At 49.5% G+C, this 22,466-nt stretch overlaps 1 protein-coding gene across 1 annotated transcript; it reads right to left on the bottom strand.

The window, feature by feature from the left end:
* Positions 1 to 141: 141 nt before the first annotated feature.
* PPP1R26 (protein phosphatase 1 regulatory subunit 26) lies at positions 142 to 10,878 on the bottom strand. The gene is given in 11 exon segments (XM_033077488.2): positions 142 to 613; positions 4,226 to 4,302; positions 4,304 to 4,734; positions 4,737 to 6,054; positions 6,056 to 6,114; positions 6,117 to 6,639; positions 6,641 to 6,885; positions 6,888 to 7,764; positions 7,766 to 8,047; positions 8,049 to 8,229; positions 10,792 to 10,878. Coding segments are annotated over 10 exon segments (4,002 nt in total). The 5' UTR covers positions 8,169 to 8,229; positions 10,792 to 10,878; the 3' UTR covers positions 142 to 543.
* Positions 10,879 to 22,466: the final 11,588 nt, after the last annotated feature.

Raw genomic sequence — 22,466 nt, 5'->3', positions numbered from 1 at the left:
TTTCCAGAGGTATTCATTAACTCTTTGGATTTCTTGTAGAAAGTTCATGCTTCTTCTCTCTCAAAACAATAAAAGTTTAAGAAATTATTCAAATAATGACAACTAATCAAAAAGAAGATTTTTTTTTAAAGTTTTATTGGAACAACTGTAGGTACAGGCAAAGAAACTGCATCAGTTGGACACTGACTGCACTGGAAGAACACCTGAACAGTTTTGGCTGAAAAATGAGTTTTTAAGAGAAACTACTCTGCCTGTTTATGGATCAGAAACCATCCCACCTTACAGGTGTAACATAACATTAAAAATGAGCATAATATTATTCAAACTGTTTGCTAAAAATATAAATAATGAGTGTAACATTATGTCCAAACACCACTGCAATTGCTACTCTTCACATGGCAGAAATATTAAGAGCTGGGTAAATCCCCCCTTTGCTGCAAACACCCCAATAAATTGGAACAGAGAAATCAACTGAGCAGAAATGGGCCTGAAAAGTTAACATTTCAAAGATTTAACATCTGAAAATAAATAAGCAACCCTCTTTCATTTGCTGTGATTCTCATATGAGACTCTAGACAACAGCTGGAGCTTCTTAGAACTTCCCTTTCTTCTCCTGAAATGAGAAAATAACAAAGTGCTGAATCAAAAGAAATAGTTATGACAATGTTACATTTATTTTTATCCACAGATTTTTCTGCAGGTGGCATAATTCAGGGATAAGGCTGCCTCTTAAAAATATAAACAGTGGATTCTGTCACATGTGTTCCCACTCCATCTGAAAACACCCACCTCTTCTTTCTTGCCTCAATTTCTTCCCCTTTCATTTTATTCTTGAAACCAGTTCCTTTCAAGGGTTTGGCATGCAGTGTATCAAGGAGTTCAGAGGTTACACCAAATACACTTTTTTAAAAAGAAACACCTGTACAAATTCAATATCATCCTAAAAATGACTCAGGATCTACCTGAAACAATCTCTTCCTATTCTGTCTCTTGAAATGAAGATTTTCACATTTGCAGATAAAATTATATGAGGCTGAAGGGATTAATTAAAAAGCTTCTACATTAATAAAAGAAATGGGGGCAGGGATGGTGTGTTCCTGTGTGAACATTCAAAATAAGTGTTCTTGAAAAAGCAGCAAAAAACAGGGAGTAAAAAATTAAGGGAGTTCTTGTTGTCCCTTGAGGATCCTTAAGATTGCTCCCAGAGCACCCAAAAGCAATCACTGGGTAAAAAATGAAGCAATAAATCTCTTTTCAGATTTATCTGACAGCTATGGTACTGTAACTCACCAGAACCATAATAAAAAACAAGTGGTTTAATCACTTAATACCCAAATTAACAAGTGTTGTGCTCTGACCTGAAAGAAAAATTAGCATTATGCATTTAAAAAATAATATTAAGGGTAGCTTTACAAGCTTTAGAGGAGCAGAGCTTCTGGCTCCATGTATCTACTGCAATAAGGGATTAATTGGTGTCTCAGGAGGGAAAAGTTTTCTGGCACTGGGGTGACTGGGCCAGCAGGGCTGTGCCCACTCTGTGCCCTCCCTGGGGCTGTCATGGGCACTATAAACAGGAAATAAAATCTGATTTTGGAGCTGCTTTTATGCAGAGTCAGCCTGGAGAGATTTGTGCTGCATGTGTGGGAATTTATTGGCACTCAATATAATGTCATTTATTCCCCAGCCTGGTCAGTGATGTGTGAGGATTTCTTGTTGCTCCAAACCACCAGACTTGTCTTTTCTGAACAGGGCTGGGATGAGGACACTGCCACTGGAGCCCTGGCTCTTCAGTTCCACAGGTGCTCCTTGACACACATTTCATTACACAAGGAAAGATTCCACAAACACCAGCAAAGAAAACTTTGGGGTTCTGCTTCCACAAGCACCATTCTCACCCCCCTTTGTATTTTGCAAATTCTCCTCCTTCATTCTTTGTTACAAAGAGTTGATGGCATCCTCAGTCAGGAGGGAAAAAGGGAACACAAAAATGATTACTCACTCAAGATGATGACACAAACCATAGGAGCACTCCAGTTTCACGTCCATGGGCAGAACCCCATTTATTAAACATTAGAAACTCAGCAATGTACACCAGTTCCTATATACAAATCAAGTTCATCCATTAAAAAAAAAAAAAGTGCTGTTTGAAATCAGGTTTTATTTAAAGCACAAGGTAACTGGAATTGCATTTTCACTGGGAGTGAATCAGGTCACGAGTGGTACTGAGGACACAGACACAGCAACAGGGGCACGAGACACCTTTGAAGTCTTCATGTGGATTTACTGAAAACTTTTGAGGAGAAACATTCAGCTTTTTATACAAACAGTACAGAGTGCTTCCAACATCTCTAGGAAAATTAAGTGTACAGTTTAATCCTTTTAAAGCAAGGTACTTGGAAAACTTCTAGTTTAAAATACCAGCCTATTGACCTATTCCAACAAAAGGCTCAAATCCTGCAACGGAATCAAGGCAGAGCAAAAGATAAACCTGTGGAGAGGGAGTGCAGGCACTGAGCTAAGGAAAAAACAACTTTTCCAAGGTATCCTACCACAAAATGGAGATGAGCTAACACACTGACCTTCAAACAACCCCGGGGCTACAAAAGGGGGCTGGACAGTCAGAAATGCCGAATGAGCACTAGAACATGTTCCAAACGCAGCTGCACGACAGCATGAACACACCAAGGCTGTTTATTTCTCTACATGCCACAGTCACTACTCTATGCTACACCGTATTTTGCCCACATTCTGCATCACACCAGGGACACCACGGGATTCTGGATCCAGTCTTGGCTGCTTTTGCTCCGTTCTGCAAGTTTAAGGCCAGCCTGGAGGAAGACTCCTGAAGTGACTGAGAGACAAAGTGATGCTGAGTGGTGGTTTGGCTGAGAGAAGTTCTGCAGAAGAGCAGACAAAGAGAATATCAGATCGATTCACAGGGACAAGATGTGAGAACAAACTCCTCCAAGGACTTGACGACACAAAAAGGAAAATGAAAGAGCCAACAGCTCCAATTTACACCTTTTGGATTTGCAGTGAAACCAGTGTGGGGGCACTTTGTGTGTGTGTGATGTCAATGTGCTACTTCAATCCCGCTGAAAGTTCAGTACAAATAAAAAGATAGTAGTGAAAAATTGCTTTATTCTGGCTGCTGGAAACGGAGGCAGAGAAAAAGCCTGAAGAAAGAACAGTGCTGAAAATATCCGTGGCTGAAAAAATCCGTTTGTGTTGTGACTTCCTACAGCAAACCCAGCTTTGCTTTATTGCACCAAAATTGTCAGTGAAGAGTTCACAGAAATGTAACATTTTAAAAACCACTTCTGAAAAAGGAAAGTTAAGGGCACTCAGTTCCAGAAAGTTCATTCAGGGAACCAAAAGCCATCTCTGGCTAACTGCAGGGCATCAAAATGAGAGAGCTGAGAATAAGGAGGAATTGTTTGAGCCCCTGCAGGGCCCGACAGTACAGAAATCCAGGGAAATCCAGGGAAATCATGTTGTCTGAACAGACACATCCTTCACTTGTCTTGGACTGCAATTGTGCTTGGAATCATCTGCCAGCAGGAGGTTCTGGGTATTCAAAAGGACTTGGAGCAGCTGCTGAGATCACTTTGCACAGGAGGTGCACACAGAGCCATCCACTCGATTCACCAGAATGTGAATTTGCGTTTTTATCTTCCAGGCTGGATCTCCACACCCTGCCGAGTCCTGCTCAGGGACCTCACCCCACAGTCCTCAGGGTGGCAAAACTGAGCTCCCAGCCCACAGGATTGTGCTGAGGCAGCTCAGATGTGGCCAGTGTCACAGCTGCATTGCTGTCCAAGGCTGTGTTTTCCTAGGATCTCTTACCAGGCTCCCAAATCAATTCTGTGCGCAAACAGGTTTCCCTTTGAGAGACAATTAGAGGCCTCATAATTTAAAGTGTGATTAGCCAATATCTTATCTACAGTAACTACAGCATCCTGTAGGAATGCAAGCCCTAAAAATCATTATAAAAAATATTTCCTTAGAGCACTTTAAATAATTTACAAAATTCTACAAAAGCTACGAAGGTCTACCTGTGATATCCCTGTTAAATAGAATTATTTTCACATTAGTGTGTGTAAGATATACAGGTATCAGCATCTCCCACTGCCTCTTCTTTCCTGTCTCAAGCTTTATCAAGGTAATTACAATCACAGTTATTTTATAAAAAAGACTGCTAGTGTAAAAAAAAAAAAATACTTACATATTTGAAACCTTTTTTTCCAAGAGGGAACCTGGGCAGTCCCCTGCAGGTAGGTCAGTAAATTTTGCACAGGTTTTGGTTTAAAAACTCCTGCCCTTGGTGTACTTCACTAGCAGCTTCCCTGTTCTGCAGGACAGGTATTTTTCCTTCCATTTTGGAGCTGGGTACCTGAATTTCTTCCTGCCTGTCAATTTTTTCTTCCTTAATGCACATCTGCACACTGTTATCTGCACATGCTCCTCCACTATTCTGCACTGCTGCTGCTGTCACATGGAATTCCTGCCTTGGGCAAGCTAAACTTGGATCTGGCCTCTTGTCCAGCTGGTTATTCCCTCCCTTACTGCCCACCTGAGCACTCTGCTGAGCTGGCTCTCTGCTGACTTTATCTGCTTTTCCCACACTGCACTCAGGGTGTGGGGGCTCTGCAGTGCAGTCAGCCCAGCTGCCTTGGTGGATATCTCCTTCCTTCATCCACATCTGGGTGTTCTCAGCTCTGGAGGTTCCTCTGCAACCTTATCAGCTTTTCCTGCTGGCACACTCTGCCCCTGTGAGGGGAGGCTGGAGGGGGACTGATCCCCTGGAGCATCAGCCTTCCTGCAACCCTCAGCTGCCTCTTTGAGACACTCAGCTCCTGCACGGCTTTCTGCTACATGGGGATTCACCCCTTGCACAGTGATTTTCTGAGAAGAACTGGGTGCTTTTATTGCTGGTGTAATTTCCCTACTGAATTCACCTTTTGAAGAGGGGTTAAGTACATCTGTGTCCTGGGAAGCTGCCTCCATTCCCAAGGCACTGCTCTGGCTGAGCAAACCCTCTGCTTTCTGCTTTTTGTTCAACAGCATGGATTTCTTCCTGTCCCGGGCGTATTTCAGACCTGCAATAAATTTACTTGAGATTTTTAGTTGGAAGGTGTTCTTCCTTTTAGATCTGGGCTTTGCATTCATGACTTTTCTTACTTTGCACCCTTCATTTCTGCTGGGTTTTGGGGGCTCAGTGTTACAGACATTCCTTTTACCTGCTGCACTCCCAGGTGACTCCCCAGCAGCACCTCTGACCCCCCCCAGTCCTTGCTTAGCTTTTGACTGACCAGTAGTAGGAACATTCTCTGCAGAGGAAGCACATTTTCCACTGCCAGCTAACATTGCACTTTTCCCTTCTGTTCTCTGAGAGTTCTTCACCTCCTCAGTTTGCTGAGCTACCTCAGTCTTTTTACTCTGAGCCAGCACGAGGTCCATCTCCTTCTCCACCGGCTGCTGCTTTGCTTTTCCTTTATTACCACTTTGTTTGCTCGCTCTGAATAGATCCAGACTTGCATCACCTTTTTGCATCTCTGAATTGCTTGCAGAGTCTTTAGCCTTTTCTGCCAAAAACCTCCTGATTTCTTGCTCGATGCTGTCATCACTGTCCACCTGAGCTGCTGTCACTGTTGTCTGCCACGCTGGGAAAGCACATTTTCTATTCTTAGCCCCCCGCTGGTTTGAAACTGGTTTAGGTTTATTGCTTTTTTTAAGCTGTAAGTTAAACTCCAGGTTTTTCACGGTTTCTGGCTTGTCATTGGGAGGTTTGATGTTGTCTGGAGGGTTCCTGGCTGCATTCTCCCTTCACAGCTTTCCTAGGTTTGAGAAGCAGCTTTTGAGCAGTGAGGGATTTTTACATTTCCACTCGTTTTGTTGGATGTTACTGAACTCATCCAACAGCTGAGTTTCTGTCTCACTGAATCTGACTTTCTTCTTGCACTGAGATTTCTGATCCTTGGATTTCTTCTTTAACTTCCTTTTGGACCGTAACAGGTCCTTGATAGCACTGTCCAGGTCCTCATCACTGTCCAAGAGAGCTGCTCTCATCACCCGACCCCTCCCTCTCTGGGGTTTGCAGGGGGTTTTTGTAGGTTTTCTTGTGCTGCTCTGAACCTGCAGAAAAGAGTTCACAGAGTCCAAAGCCACACATCTGCTGCCATCAGAGCCAGACAATTTGGGAGCCATCAGCTGCTGCTGCCTCGAGTCTTTATTACTCTGAGTATCCCGCAGTTCTGAGGGGCTGCTCAGGGCACGCTCCTCTTGCAGCACAGGGAATTTGGAATTGTTACCTGGCTGGAAAAGTCCTGTCTCCTGTTGTTCAGGTAGTTTTGACCCCCCTTGTTTTGCTGCTCTGCCTTCCCTTTTAAGCCTCCTTTTCCGACTCAGGGATAATTTCAGTGTTTTGGGCAGAGCAGGCTGGGTGAGGCTGTTTGGATCAGAAGGCAAAGGCATCTGGATGGAGCGTGACAGGCTGGGAGGTTTTGTTCCAAGGTTTTCTGACTGTGCTTTCAGAGCCAAAAAAGCCCTGATTTCTTGCTCTATGCTGTCATCACTGTCCACATGGCTGCTGTCACTTTCACAACGGGAGGACGAGAGAAGCTGGGGAGAAAAGAAGGAGGTCTGCAGAGAGGGATTTGTTGTCACTTCCCATTTGGGATGGCATGATTGTTTTGGAAATATCCAGGATAGCTTCTGCACACATGAGTTCTGCAGATGTGTCTGCTCTGCAAGAGGCCTGCAACGTGAGCTCACAAGCAGCAATCTTGTTTTCAGGAAGTGCAAAATGTCTGGCTTTTTTCAGTGGTTTAAACAGCTTATTAAAGTCATTGCTGGTGCTTTCTAATCCCGTTGACTTGGAATTAATTCTTTTCTCTTGTTGCTTATAGGGTTTTTATGGATTTCTGGTGAGGCACTTTTTGTGGAGCTAATTGTCAGGCTGGCAGAAATGTCTGCCATACCCTTTGGATCAAATTGTTCCCTCTGCAAAGGGACACAGTTTGCTGCATGAGCTGCCTCTTTCCTGATTTTCTCCAGCTGGTAAAGCTGAATGGCTTCTTCAATGCCATCATCACTGCTCGAGTCAGATGTGTGCATGCTCTCCTTGACAAGTGCTTCCCTTGGCTCCCAGTAATGAGCTCCACTTCCCTCTTTCTGCTCCATGAGCCAGGGCTGGCTGGCAGTGGCCATTTCGAGATATGCTTGGTTCACCTGGCTGAAATCACTGGGCTCTGCTTGGATTTTTGACTGCAAACACTTGGACTGGGTGCTGGATTTCTGCAGCTTGGGATGGTGTCTCAGGAGCAGTGCATTACAACCTTGCTTTACAGCACCACAGTTGTTCTGTTTGTTGCTTTCTTTGTTGCATTTTAAAACAGACCTCACGCGGGAATCTTTTTTCTCCTCCTCGGTAACACATTTACTAATTTCTTGCTGCTTCTTCTCATTCAGGAACTGCACAATTTCAGCCTGTATGCTCTGTTCAAAGGAGTCATCGCTGCTGATGCTCTGAGGGGAAGCAGGTTGGAGCCTTTTCCCAATTCCCAGGTGGTCAGACAGGTACTCTTCAGAGAGCATCTCGGCTTTAAATTTCACAGGGAGGAGGTTACTCGCCACTTTGTTCTGGGAGAAATCTCTCTTAACCTTTTGTCTCTGCTCGCATTCTCAGAACGCCTCCGCATTCCTTGGCAACGACTGGGCACTTTTGCTTTTTGTTTTCAAGTACTCTTGGATGGCTTCCTCTAGTACCTCGGTCCACAGAATCGTCGCTGTCAGAATCGAGCAGCAGAGTCCCAAATTCTTCATTCTCCTCCACTTCGCTGTCAGCAGAATCCTCAGGGCACCCACACTGGGAGTACTGAGGATGCTTCCGCAGCAACGAGCTGCTGGATGTGACTCTGGCACTGGTGCCTTTCTCTCCCTTCTGTTTCCTCTGCATAACACAGGCACACTCATTGTTCATACCCAGGGCAGGCTCTTGGCTTTGCAGGTTGTTGATGATCATCTGAACTTTGGCGCTCACGGAGGTTTCTGGCGACGCTGCTGTCGGATTCGGGGAAGCAAACGGGGTATCTACAATTCCTTGCTGGCCCAAAGGACTCCCATTTTGTCTGAAGAGCTACCAGAGGAGGAGCATCCATAAGGAACATTCTAGCAGACCACAGCAAAGTCCACGATGGAACAGATTTTCAGGTCGGTCTCTCCTCCATCCTAAAGGAAAAAAATGAAAATAAAAAAAAAAATAAAAATTGAAATATTTATTAAGCATGTGCCTTCTAGAAATTCAGTGAAATAATCCTGGTAAGAGAAACTGTAAATTATTAACACCCTGAACAACTTGTGCCAGATAATCACAGAGTTACTGCTCAACATCACTTGAACAGATTAGTCACTACTGCCACTGGGGATAAAGCACTCATCATTTGTGGTTTGTAGTATTTTCTGGCAAAATCACAACCCCCAGTTCAGGTTATTCACTTCTGAAACTCCTGCTGTGCTTTCCAGCCCTTGTTGCACTGCTCCTCAGTGATGATGCGCTGCCCAGACCCACAAAGACCGCTGTGATGGTATTCAGTGCACTGGGGTGTGCAGTCCCCTTTGCACTGAGGTTGTCTGAACAATTTTACAGAAAAATTTGTGGCAGGAGAGAAAGAACAATTTTAAGGAATTCTTTCATAGTGGGAGTGGAGAACTCAGCAAAATACTCTGCTTTTTGACATCACTGTCCTTTGTAAGGATCACACAGCTTGGCTTTCCAGTTTGCCAAGGAAAGCAGCTCTGGCTGTGTCCAGGATGCAGGATGGGTGGATGTGGAGAAACCTGGACCATCATTTGGGATGGTGGGACACAAACCAACTCCTCCTCAGAGAGCAGAGTACTCACACAATACCCCAAAACAGCTTTTACTAAATCTGACTTGGCATTGAACACACACAGCTGAGGGAGCTGGGGCAGCTCAGAGAGAAGGAAAGGGAACTTATTTCTTCCTGAAACACACTCTCCAGCAATCACCCCGAGACATCAGTCATCCGGCCTCACTGCAGGATAAAAGCTCTTGGCAAACACAGATCTTGGGGAGTGCCAACAAAAGCAGGATGAAGATTAGGAACTATCCTTTGTGTTCCAGTAGAAACCGCAGACAGAACGAAGCTTTGGCTGTGGAAGAGTGGAAAAAGCCACCCACGAAACTCCAGTTATCACCAAAGAGTACAGCACCTCCACAAGGGGCAAAGGCTTCACCTGCAGCATCACTTGGTAGGATCAAGGTGACAGCAATTCCCAAAAACTCCAGCACTTGGGTGGCTCTTCAAGCCCAGGCTCCACACAAACACAGTGAGTCCCAACTCCAGTGGCACTGGACTCTGCCAACGTTCAGGGATACGATTTTCCCTCTGAAACCTCCCTAACCTTGCATTTGTCAATTATTCTCTAGTTCTGGTTTCAAATTAATCAGTGGCATTAAATATTTTAAAGCATTAATGACTCTAAACTCTTTAAAACTTCTCTTTATTTACTGAGAGTAAGGTTACAGACAACCAGGGAAGACAATTCTTCATCACTCTTCGCTTGGGCAAATATAAATTAAAAAACATTTTTCCTTGTAATAAGCAGCTAAAGATCAAAAAGACAGAAATTAGGATACCTCATTACCTTGAAGCAACGCAATTAACACACTTTAGCTCCCAGCTTCATTAAAAAATAAAACCCCAACATTTTTCCTATTAACCTATTTCCACAGTTTTCAGGGAAGGAGCAGGTGCCTTCACTATCCCACATGTGGACTGGGGTTCTGCAAGAATTACAAGGGATTGGGGTGAATTTTTGTGTCCAGACCCTGAGGGGGGACATGAGGGGACACTCACAGAGGGGACATTCACAGAGGGTGTGAGGGGACAGGAGGGGGACACATAGTGAGAGTGTGAGGGGAATGAGGGGACACACATTGAGGGTGTGAGGGGACAGGAGGGGACACACACTGAGGGTGTGAGGGGACAGACACTGAGGGTAGTGGGGGACAGGAGGGGACACACACTGAGGGTGTGAGGGGACAAAGGTGACACACACTGAGGGTGTGAGGGGACAGGAGGGGACACACACTGAGGGGTGTGAAGGGACAGGAGGGGACACACAGTGAGAGTGTGAGGGGACACACACTGAGGGTGTGAGGGGACATGAGGGGACAGGAGGGCACACACACTAAGGATGTGAGGGGACAGGAGGGCACACACATCCAATCCACAAGGGAGGGGTACCCTCTGTAACACTGTGGGGGGAAATGAGGGGGACATGAGGCGACAATAACTCAGGGGGTACCTACAGTGGCTGCGTGAGGGGACATGAAGGGACATCAAACCGGGGGGCACCCACAGAGGCTGTGTGAGGGGACATGACGGCACACCAAGCCGGGGGGCACCCACAGAGATTGCATGAGGGGACATGACGGGACACTAACACGGAGGGACACCCACAGAGGCTCTGTGAGGGGACATGAAGGGACATCAGAGTAGGGAGCACCCACACATGCTATGTGAGGCGACACGAGGGCACCGCCAGCTCGGGGAAGCACCCCAGAGAGGCTGTGCCGAGCCCCCCACCCCCGAGGGCCGCCGCGGGACCCCCGCGGGGCGCCGCGCCCACAGCCCGCGGCCGGCCGGGCCCTGCCCGCGCCGCCATGGCTCCCCCTTCCCGCCTTCCGCCGCCCAGGACCCGGCCCGGGCCTCCCTCGGCCGCCGGCGCGGCGGAGCCCGGCCGCGCCCCCCGCCCGCCGCTCACCTGCCGAGAGGAGGCCGACAGGGGGGGACGGGGGTCGGCGGCGCCCGGGCCGGGCTGTCGGCTCCGCCGGGCTCCGTTCCGCCGCTGCCCGCCGCGCTGGTGCAGGGGCGGGCGGCGCTTCCTTCCCTGCCCCCGGGGAGCGGGAGGCATGCGCCGCAGGGCTCCGGCGGGGAGGCGGGGAGGGAGCGCACCGGGCCGGGGCACAAAGGCCGGCGGCGGCCGCTGGCCCCGAGAGCCGACGCGGAGCTCGGGAGGGCGGGCGGGAGCCCGGTAACGACCGTAACGGAAGGGCCGGCGGGGGAAGGGGCAGCGCGGCCTCCTGCGGCAGCCCCGCGGCCAGGGCCGGGCTCCACACCGCGGTCCCGGCGCGGAGCGGGAAAAGAGCGGCGGAAAGAGCGAGGCTGAGCTCGGCTCTTGTGTCAGAGCTGTGCGCTGAGGCGGGGACGATCCATCCGCTCCCTTCGGGGTGCAGCGGGGGTGCAGGCGGCTGAAACTCAAAATAATCGGCAGGATGCAACACTTGGCTGTCCCAGGCGCAAAGTTTGGGGTGCAGAACGAGAACTGAGGTGCGGAGAGCCAAGGCCTCTGCTTTCAGCAGCTGAAGCGATCTGTGCTGGGGCTCCTGGAGCTGTTGAGTTGTTGGAGATTCCACACAGTGAAACAGCAAAGTTTTAGTGCTTTAATTCATCCCCATTTTTGTGGCAAGCGGGTTTTCCCGAGGATACCCTGCCAACCCTGTGCTATCATCCTTGCGCTTCAAGAGCAAGAACCAAGCTGTGGGATGCTTCCTTTGGGGACACCCGTTTCAACCTGCTCATTCCTAAAACACACAGAGTGAGTCACAGCTCTCAGTCTATAAATCTGCACAAGCATTTCCATTCCTCGTCTCTGGCAAACAAAACCCAAGGTGCTGCCTGGTTTCACTTTGGCTCTGCGTTTTGTTTCCCCTGGGGCTGGGACGCCTGTGATGCTGCAGGGGAATCAGCATCTTTTGACTGGGTGTCATCAAAATCAAAGAGGAAATGCTCAGGCTGGGTGATGTCAAGCAGCTAAGGATGTGCCAGGCTGGAAATGGGGTGACTGAGAGCATTGCACTCTTTCTGTGGCAACACATCACAAGATATGGGGCTGACATATGGCAAGGAACACATTTCCACCTGCTTTTATCCCATAGATTCTTGTTTTGGGGAGCACATGTATTTCTGTCCCCTTTCCTCATCTCCAGCTTCACGTTTTAATTTTTTTCCTCACCCCCAGGAATCCTCTACTACCAAACCAGGTCTGACCCTGGGAATGTTGGTTTCAAACCATCAGACACAGTTACAAACTCGTATTCATTTATCTCTTGCTCTTACAACAGATAAAACAGAGCCGATAAGACATTTGCCTGTGTGTTCTTGTCCCTGGGATATGTAACATGCTTTTATGTTCTGATCTGGCTCGCTTTGAACGAGACTGCTGAAAACAGCACAGCCAGCATCTGTGTGCAGGAGGAAACAATGGACTTGCTTTTCCTTCACTGCAGAATTGCAGCCTGGAGGTGAGGAAACTTTGCTTCGCTCACCATATTCCTCCCTACTGCCGCGGCAGAGGAAAGAAAGGGCTCTTGTATTCATGTATCCTCCCGGGCCAAGTCAATTTACATGTGAATGCACTTTTAAAATAAAATTAAAGTCAAAGCTGTGGCCAGAAGCCTGATAAATGTTTTGTGCACATGCAGTTGCTTGGGAGGGGGAGGCTGCTGCTGCTGGAGAGCTCTGCTGTCCCCAGCCGAGGTGGCATTTGTGGCTCTGTGTGCCACTTTTACTTGAAAGAAGAGCAGAGCCTCTCCCCGGGGTGATTTGTTTTCCTGATCCCTGCTCTTGGCGGAATGAGAGCAGTGGTCCCTGTCCCTGCTGGATGGATGACAAAGTCACCAGCACTAATTGGGCCCCTCGTTAGAATGGCTGCAATTGGCAGGGGAACGTTCACGTTTCCAAAATGAAACATCTGCCCCGACCTCCGGACCTGCTGCTCCTTTTGCAGGGATAGGTGCTCATTACAGGACACCTCAGAGCCTGAAATCAGAGCTCAGGTGATGGCTTTTATTATTTTTTTTTTCCCCAGCAAGAGAAAGGACAAGATTAAAACCAAATTAGCAGGAAGAAAAAGACTCACCTGGAAAATTTTGTTATTGGGTAACCTGTGGCTTCATGGCCAATTATATTCCTACATGGAGCTCTGTTAAAACACCAGCCATGTCTGCTGTGCTGCTGGTTTTTGGGAATATGGGTCTCAACTGATGCTGGCTGAGAGCACATCCATGTCTGGGGCAGGAGGGAAGTTAATAACATCAGATTCCACAAACTTTTCTCTGTTGGGGACAGTTTTGCATTCCCCAAGAACCTCTTTGGATTTGGGGGCAAAACTGATTTACAACAGCACAATCCTGCTGTGACCATTGAGTTTTTTGGGAAAAAGCAGCAGAGAAAGGAGATGGGTGGAGCCCAGCCTGATTTTCCCTCACCCTCAGTGTTTAGGGTCCATTTTTCACACGGCTGCACTGAACTTCAGGACACTCAGAGCTGGCCCTGCTCCAACATCTCCCTGCCCTGCTCAGCTCCTCAGTCTGATCTCAGATGATTTATTAAATGGAGAACAACTGGATCATGTAGTAACATGGCAAATTGAAGAGTTTAGTTGTTATTTAATAAATGCCAAGGAGACTCATGAGGCCTTGAAGTTATAATAGAAAGATCTAATTTAGGGGAAAAAAAAAAAAGGGAAGAGAGATGCCTGTGAAAGCTGCCAGGAAGCAGCAGTGGGTATTGAACATTTCTATTTTCCCTCTGAATGGAACAGAGATGGTCTGAGCTTCTTTTAGCAGGGCTGGATGCTGCCCAGGGAAGCAGCACCTGAGGCAGGAGGAGGTTTGAGGGCAGTTTTTGGTGGAGCTCCTGGAAGCTGTGCTTTGTCTTGCCTTGGAACACAAGGTTGACAGATTTTTGTAAGGAAAGAAACCAACCGACTCCATCAAGCAATTAAAATGTAATTACAGTGCAGAGGCAGGTTACAGAATGCTTTTAACATTTTTGAGTCAAACCTGGTGGATTTGCCATTCATCACTGACCATTATACAAAGTGCAGCCTAAGGTCTCTGTGGGGCACAGCTCATTGCTTTGGAAGATTTCTCTTTTCCTTGTTCATTCCAAGTATGTCTGGCATAAGAATACAAAGTGAAAAACACAATTTAGTGCCAAGAGCTTTAACTGTAACCCCGACCTTTTCTTGCTACCATGTGGCAGAGACCTCTAGAATATCAAAGGAAATTACAGCCCCTCTTTCATATTCCCTACCTGGAACCTTTTAATGGTTTTTTATGACTCATTCCTATCTAGGTTAAATGATAAATATTTCATGTTTACACTCCTGGACACCGGCCGTGTGGGCTTTTAAGAGTTTTCTTTCCACAAATCCCTCCTTTCTGTCCATCTCCGCGGGCTTTGCTCGGAGGCAATGCTGTCAGTATTCCCACAAGGACACTCCCAGCTGCCTCTGTGCTTGTCACAATTCTGCTTGTGCCCATTAGGTGTCAGACTCTTATCGGCTCAGTCTCCAATTCCTGGGATTTCGAGGAGAACACGAGAACATGAGAGCCAGAGCTGGTGTGGCTTTTCTGGGATGCTCTCTGGCCTCTGGGTCCTACCCAGAAAGGGCAGACTGGGTGCTGTGGAGTCACCAAACGGGGATTCTGTGCTGGTTTGTCCCAGATTTTAACCAGGTGGGATTCCTCCAGAACCACTGCTCATCCCTGGGCTGCAGAATGAGAATCCACAGGCAGCAGCTCCTGCCCCAAACCTGCCGGTTTTGCAGCACGTTTGTGTTTTAGGCCACCTCATTGCATTCCTGAAGTCAGATATATTGCAACAGCTCCTCACTCTGCTCTTGTCTCTGTGAGGTCGCTGAGGTGTCAGAGCAGTCACCAACCTCTTCCCACCCTGTCCATCTTCCTTTTGGGATGACACTTGGAGCTGGTGTTGATGCTCAGCACCAAGCCCTGCCAGCACCACGAGTGCTCAGATGTATCCTGCACCTCATGGGAGCATGCCTGAACTCGTGGGGATTCCTTCAAGGACAGAAAGTCAGGCTTTTTTAAAAACTTTTTAATGAACCATGTGCGGTTTCCCACAGCAACACTTTGATTCCAGGACATAAACACGGCATTTGGTGCCATGAGCTGAGGTGGCTGATAATGAAAAGGGGTCTGTGAGCCTTAAAATGGCTTATTTAAAGGGCAGGATCAAAGGTGTGCCTTGGGATAGATACCTGCCCTGCTATGTGAAGAAAAGCCAGAGTCAAACAGAGATGCTGTGCTCACTTTATATTTCAAAAGGAGACTGCTTTGAGTTTGTGCTGCAGTTGCTGAGAGCTTTAATGGGGCAGGGGGAGGGAAAGAAAACAACATGCTCTGGCTGCCCTCATTACTGCTGCTCTGACTCTGCTGAAGAATCCCAGCACACCATGGACTTGTCCACCTGCAGGTACCACGTCCTGCATTTACAGAGTGCTTTTCCTGACCTGCTGCTCACCCAGGAGCATCCCTGCAGCCCCCTCTGAGGCAGAGGCTGCCAGATTCCTTCTGTGGAGCAACTCCTGATCCCCAGCAGAGCCATCCTGTGCCCTGTCCCAGCCCCCATTAGCTTCTAAACCGGTGTTTTTAGGAGGCATCTTCAGCTTTTCAGATCACCTTCAAGAGTGCTCTATTTTTAGCACCCATGGACTCTCTTGGCTGCAAACAAGTGAAACCTCTCTGCGGTGAATTCACAACAGGGCAGCTGGCAGGGGTTCAAAGTCTCTGTCTGAAGTGCAGCATGATGGAAATTAGTTGTCCCTGAGGTCCCTGCCTGTCCAGTCCCACCTGGAAATGAATTGTCCCCAAGGTCCCTGCCTGTCCAGTTGCCACCAGGGCCAGGCTGCTCAGCCTCATCCAGCGATGTCTTCGCAATTGCCAAGTGCTCTTTGCACAAGAGGCTTTGATTAAGGATTTGCAAACAGCTCCTGTTTGGTTCAGTGCTTAAAACGCTTCCTTAAATAAGTTTTGGATCAAGCTAGAGATCACTGCTGTTTTGAATTTTCATCAGAGTGAAGAAACACGCTGAGCTGGGGTTTGTGCAATGCTTTGACCTGCTCCAGCAAAGCAGCAGAGTGAATTGCCCTCAGCAGAGAACCCTGCAGTGCCAAAGCCTCCCTGCTGCTCTGCAGGGTGAGGGGACATCCCAGGAGCACTTCCAGGCTGGTTGGAGAACAGACTGATAATTATTTGAAGTATTTCTTTTCCCCCAGTCTTCATTCTGCTCTCCCAGTGGGCCAAAAGCACTCCCAGTGCCCCAGCCTGGAGTGGAGGAGAGCAGGAGCATCCCAATTTCATGCAAGGTGCATCTGCTCCTCCTGCTGTTCATGGGTCTTTTATGTGACCAGTAATGGGAATTTTGGACTAAGTGCAGCATCAGATTCACCCTCCCATCCTGCAGAGATGTCAGTGATGGAGAAATGTTGACTGGGCACTGCAAATGCCTTGAGTACAACAGATCCATAACAGCTTTGGACACAGAGCAGGACATCAAATCCTGTCCTGGTAAACATTAAGAAAAATGTGGTGTGCTTTCTCCTGGATGGGGTTTGTGCTGCTGGCATTGATGGACCTTTTAAAGTGTTTCCTCATCCTGATCTGGAATTCTCTGGCAGTGGTTTGGGCTCCTTGGAGAATGACCCAAACCCTCTCTGATCCTTCCAGCACCCCTCAGGCCACTGAGATATTAAGACAGCATGGAATTACAAACCTTCACCCAAAATGTGGCTCAACAACACCCAAATTCTTGTCACTGCCAGCTGCCCAGGAACAATCAGAGAGGAAAAAAACCTATACCCATTACCTGAGGTGCTTTTCATTTTGCTCTCTCCTCCCTGCATCCCACACTGTGCAGGGTCTGACCCTTAGCAGACTTCCCTGCTTGGCTGTGGGCTCAGGAAAGCCACGGGCAGGGCAGGGAAGGTGTGGAGGCAGCACCTCGGGCTGTGTGTGCCTGCGTGGGATGGGAGAGCCGGAGCAGCTTGAGCCGTACGTGCTGGGAGGAAGGAGCCGGCTGCGAGGAGCTGGTGGGAGGAGGAGGAGGAGAGAACTGGGTGTCAGCAAACGAGGCGGATTTGAGAGCTGAGACGTGTTAGTGGTTGTGTTGGGGATATGATCAACGCTCCCTTGTGACTTGCACAGCCGGCAGGGCCTGAGTGGTGCAAATAGAAAAGAAGAAATCGGTGGGAATGGAGCTCTTACATCTCCTTGTGCTGCAGGGGAGGGAGAGGCTCTCACATGTGCTACAAACCCAGGCATGGGCTCATCCAGGAGGTGGGCAGAGCTGGTGGGTGGCACAGGGCAGCCCCAAAGGGCCATCTGTGACTGGTGGGTGCTGCCAGCACAGCCAACCCCATGGAGTGCAGCCTCCTTTTCCTTTGGATACCTGTGGGTACGGCCCTGAGCGTTTGCTCCCCAAAATCTCTGTCTGGAGACACACCAGGGTATCAGAAATCTCCCACTTGTTTGGGTGCTGGGCAGCAGGTTGGCCTCAGCACCGTGGGGAAGAGGGAACTGGAACACAGGGTGGGAAGAGGGGGGCTTTTCCTCACCCTCGAATCCCTGGTGATAATTCATGAGTGTCACTGGCACATCTGTTCAGAGGGAGAGCAGTAATACAGGTCCAGCTGAGCGACGAAATTGCTTTCAGGGCTGTTGATTCCCAGCTCGGGGATGTGTGGTCAGCCTGATTGCAGGCTGAGGATTTTTCATTTATTTTTTTCCCCTCTCTAGTGCCCTGTTCCTTGCAGCCAGCAGAGATCAGTAGCATGTCAAGCAGGCAGAGGCTGGATCTGTGAATCCTATCCCTTGCTCCCATTCTCTGGGATAGATGGGCCACTCATGAGACCTGAAATCACTCACACCGTGCCTCCATGAAGGATTTACAGCTCACTCCTGACCAGGCTGCCCTGGTCACCCTTTTCCTGTAGCCCCTGTGCCCGCTGTCTGTGCTCTCTGCTCTGTGGTTTCTCCTCTAGATGGTGCAGCCGCCTTTGGGCACCACCACGGAGACGCAGTGACAGAACTGGGGGTGCAGCCAGCCCTGGGCTGTCCCCACAGCCCTTTCTCAACATCCTGGCAGGATGGAACAAAGCTGAGGGACACAGCTCGCCACGTGTCACCTGCCCAAAGCCCTGTGCCAGCTACCTGTGGAGCAGCATCGCTGTGCCACCGTGGCACGGAGAGGATGAGAAACGCGCCTGCTGCTATTCCTGGCCTCTGTGTCCTTGGCACAGCCGGTGCTGGCAGTGCCCACGGGAGATGCTGGCACAGAACAGCGGAAGGCGGAGGAGAGGGGACAGATCCCGGGGGTGCCCCGGTGCCTCACGACAATCCGGCTGCTTCCGTCCGCACCGGGCCGGCCGAGGAGCCGAAATGCCACTGTCACCTTGTGTCGGAGCCCCCGGGCAGGGAAATGCCACTGTCATCTTGTGCTGGAGCCCTCGGGCACCTGCCATACCCTGACTCATGGGCCAGGACAGCTCGGGTACACGCAGAACCTCCGCTCCCACCTGCAAGCCGGGAGGGCACGCACTGCCCTGGGGATGCTCTTCTCCTCCTTCTGCTCCCTGCCGGAGCCAGCTCCCTGCAGAGGGACATTTCTGTCTCAGGGATTGCGTCAGGGCACAGAGAGCTCGGGTTTGGCAGCCCCCCCTGAGCCAGGCAGGATTTGGGATCCTGCAGACAGGGGAATCCTAGGCAGCTCTGCCTGCACAACTCCCCACTCGTTTAGCCTAAACCCAAATAAATACCAGCCTAATGATTCGAGTGAAACAATAGCAGCCATTTCCAGCATAAAGACAACGCTTTCCTCCTGTTAAGCTTTGCTGGCAAGCTTTAGAGCCTGTATTTTAAATAAATGTTATGGGTGCATTTAAAACCACACCATATGTTCTCCCGCAGATCGTTCTGGGAGCTGCCTTAGCGTGGCTCTGACTGGATCCCCTCCTCCCTGTGCCAGGGTGGGTTTTTGCCCGTGGAAGCAGGACCAGAGCCCTGTACCCTGACTCATCCTCACGCAGAAGCCACACGAGGGACTCTCCACACTGCCCAACACGAGTTTCTGGAACTCCCCGCCACGAGCGCAAGCTGCAAAACAAACTCTTATTTTTGTTGCAGAGCTGATTAATTTGCTGATGACCTGCCCTACAGTCCCTACCACGATTCCCACCACTCTTCCAGCTGCATCCCAGGCTGTTTTTCGCCCAGCAGCCCCAAACCCGAGGCCAGCAGGCTTTGGATGCTCAGTTCTCCCCGGCCGCTGTAGGTGGCACTCGGGCCTCACCGCCCGCCCGGCTGCTGGCACGGAGTCAGGGGATGAGCTCGAAGGTTACAGCAGATTTTCCCTTCTGGACAGATTACTGCTTCATTTGTAACAGGAGAACTTCTCATTAAGTACATTTTTGACATTTTGTTGAGGCGGGGGGGGTGGGAAATAAAATCCTCGTGTAGCCGAGCGTAGCCGGAGCGTGAGCGCAGCTCTGGCTTCGCAGGTTTGGGAGCCTGGGCTTGAGTTAATTTCTTTTTTGCTTTGGCTCCAAGCCCCTTTTTATAATTATTCACTTCTGAGCACAAATTACTGTGGCTGGGAGACGGGCACATCCCAAGAGAAACCCGGCTGAAACAAGCCAGGAGGGCTTGAGGTGGCAGCTCTGGCAATTCTCAGATTTCAGTGCTAATCCAACAAGGTTTGATTCCAGTGTGATTTCAAGGCAAATCCAAATCCAACAGTTCTTCTCACTGCTCTGGGCACTGTGGGAGTGCCTGGGCATGCCAGGCTTTGGCTGCCTTCAGGGCTGGGCATCTCAAGGCATGAAGTCAGTCCTGGTTCTGCCAGGGACCTGTGGGGACCTGGGGACATCCCTGGGGGGACCCAGCTTGCCTTGGGCAAAGCTCTGCTCTCACCAGGTTCCCTTTGCAATGTTCCCTAAAGAACAGAACAACTAATTTTAGTGTTAATTATGCAAATCAGCCTCGATGAAAACTCGGGATTATTATCACTCTCCATTTTTTTTTCCTCGGTGTGGAATAGCCCTTTTGGAAAATCCTTCTTCTTGCAGAGGCACAAATGTTTTTTCCTCTTGGGTTTCTTTCAAGTGGAGAAAATGCTGAGTGAGGCTGTTGCCATAAGCTCCCAGGACATTTTCATTGATCCAAATCAAAGAGCAAGCATCAAAAAGCACTGTGTGACGTTATGGGGGTATTTTAATTATGAAAAGTGTTGCAAGCAGCTTAAAGAAAGCAAGTGCCTCACGAGAGAAAAAGCATTTCACTGCATTTCCCTCAGAAAACACTTTTTTCTCATTATCCAAGTGCTGAAACCGTTCCTTCCTCAGGGGCAAGGACCACGCTGGCCTTTCCAGGCTCACACTGAGCACAACAGCTTCAACAAAATTGTGTTGGAGTGTCCTGAGATTTTTCTCTTCCTGCACTAATTGCCACTCCAGCCCTGACTCTTCCCACCCCCTGTGCAAACACAGATACAAACTGCCTCGCTGCTGCTACTTTGCCACCCCAGCGATGCTCAGTGCAAAGATCCTGCTCCTGTTCAAGGCTTTCCTTCAAGAATCACTTTTGAATCAGCTTTGAAAAGCATTTGGAAACCTGGTTTTCCTTGCATCAACATCTGTGGATTCAGATGCCCTGTTCCTCTCGCTGCTCCCTCTCTGTCTGTCTTTCAAACCTTGGAGAAATCTTTGGTTAAACTGGTTCAGACCCTCCCTGGGGACATGGCCTGGGAGGTGACACAGGCTCGGGGCTGGGATCCTCTCCAGCTGATCTGGCACTGCCTGGATGTGCCTCCCCTGTCCCACAGGTTGGCTCTGGGCAGAGATCAGACCTTTGTCCCCTGGTGAGTGACACTCTCCTGCCTCAGAAAATCAGATTCCAGTGCCTTTTATCCCTGAGGCTCCAAGCGTTGCCACTCCTTGTTTTAGGGAAGGAATCTTGCAGACAGAGACAATCCTATTGATGCCTTTCCCTGCGAGATGATCTTAGAGCTGAGGGCTAAAAACACCCATCACGAGCTGCTTTAACACCTGGTCACCCCCTCAGCATCCCTGCAGGCTTGGGGGGGACAAAAAGGACCTGTTTGCCCCCCAAGGACAGACTTGGGGGACTCAAGTGTGGCTGTTCCACCCCGAGAGAGGCTGAGTGGGCCCAGGGAAGGTGTCAGGGTTTCTCTGGCGAGGGAGGGACGTGCTCAGCTCCCAGCAGATGGTACTCCCATCTCCCTGCACTTGATGGGATGGTGGGAGAAGTTGTTATGAAAGACTGCTGTGACATTCACAGCACAGATCTGCCAACTGGTGTCTCGGGGAGATGGAGGGAGCGCGTTGCTGTGCTGCATAAATTGGTGCAGAGATATATCTGGTGCTGTGCTCCGTGGCAGGGTGGGAAGGAGCCACAGCCCTGTTCAGGGCTGACTCTGAGATCCCCACAGAGGCTCTTGGTGCTCCTGGGGGTGCCTTTTTGCCATGGGGATTTTTGTCATTTCTAAAAAGTGCTCCTTCTGTGACGGCGTCTCAGATAATGCAGTGCTCCCCTCCCAGTGTCCCCTCCCAGTGCTCCCCTCCCAGTGCTCCCCTCCCAGTGTCCCCTCCCCAATTTTCAGATGCCCCATCAGTTGTGCTGAAGGTCCTGTGGAGCCACAAGGACTCTCCAAGCTATGGGTCCATCCTGCAGGAGCAAGGGCTGCCTGTCCCTCGCTGGGTCAGAAGGGAGCTGTGCTCTTGCTTTCTCTGTGTCCTGGAGTTATCACTTCTGTTTTTGGACAGAAAGCAAAGCAAAACTCAGACAATCCCAACCCCAGCTCAGATTGAGCTGGGCTTTATTTCCCTGCTTTTTCCATCTTTGTGCTTTCAGGGTGAGTTTTCCTCCACAGCTCGGACAGCAGAGCAGAAACCCCACTGCAATCCTCCTCCTTCATTTTTGCTGCTTGTTAATTATTTCATTAGCTCCCTCTGCATCCTGATGGGGGCTTTAATTTTCCATGACAACTGCATCCATGACACCTCCCCACTCAGAAACCCACGCTGTGGGGTGCTGGGGGGCCCCAGGCAGCCAAATCCTCCATCCCACAAATAAAAGTGGGCACAAATAAAAGCAAGTCATGCCCTCAGGGGAACTTTTCCTCCTGGCCCAGTGGGATCAGGGGGATCCATCCCTGAGCTGCCTGTGGGCTCTGTGGGGCAGGGATGTTCCCAGCTTCATGGGTGCCTTTCCCTGTGGTGTCTCAGCAGATGGGAAGCATCAGCTTGGGAGGAGGAACTCATCCCGCTCACACAAACAAAACGTTTTGTTTTCAACAAAACGAACGCCCACCAGGACGAGTTTCATACCTACAAAATTATCTCTGCTGCAGAGCTGCAATTAAACAAACCCTGCCAGCACCACAGCAGAGGAACAGCAGGGAAACCTGAGCAGCTCCCACCCCTCGGTGCCTCCTGTCCCTGTCCTCGTCCCTGTGCTCAAACTCTTTGTTCCTCCCTGGAATTCATCCTGCAGGTTGTAATTCCCTGAATCCACAGCCATAAAGTGGGATGTGGAAAGGCTTAATCCTGCCCTT

Source organism: Catharus ustulatus, chromosome 21, assembly GCF_009819885.2.
Source record: "Catharus ustulatus isolate bCatUst1 chromosome 21, bCatUst1.pri.v2, whole genome shotgun sequence".
NCBI classification, from domain to species: domain Eukaryota; kingdom Metazoa; phylum Chordata; class Aves; order Passeriformes; family Turdidae; genus Catharus; species Catharus ustulatus.
The sequence above is the reverse complement of the archived record's forward strand: the minus strand, read 5'-3'. Positions and strand labels throughout refer to the sequence as shown.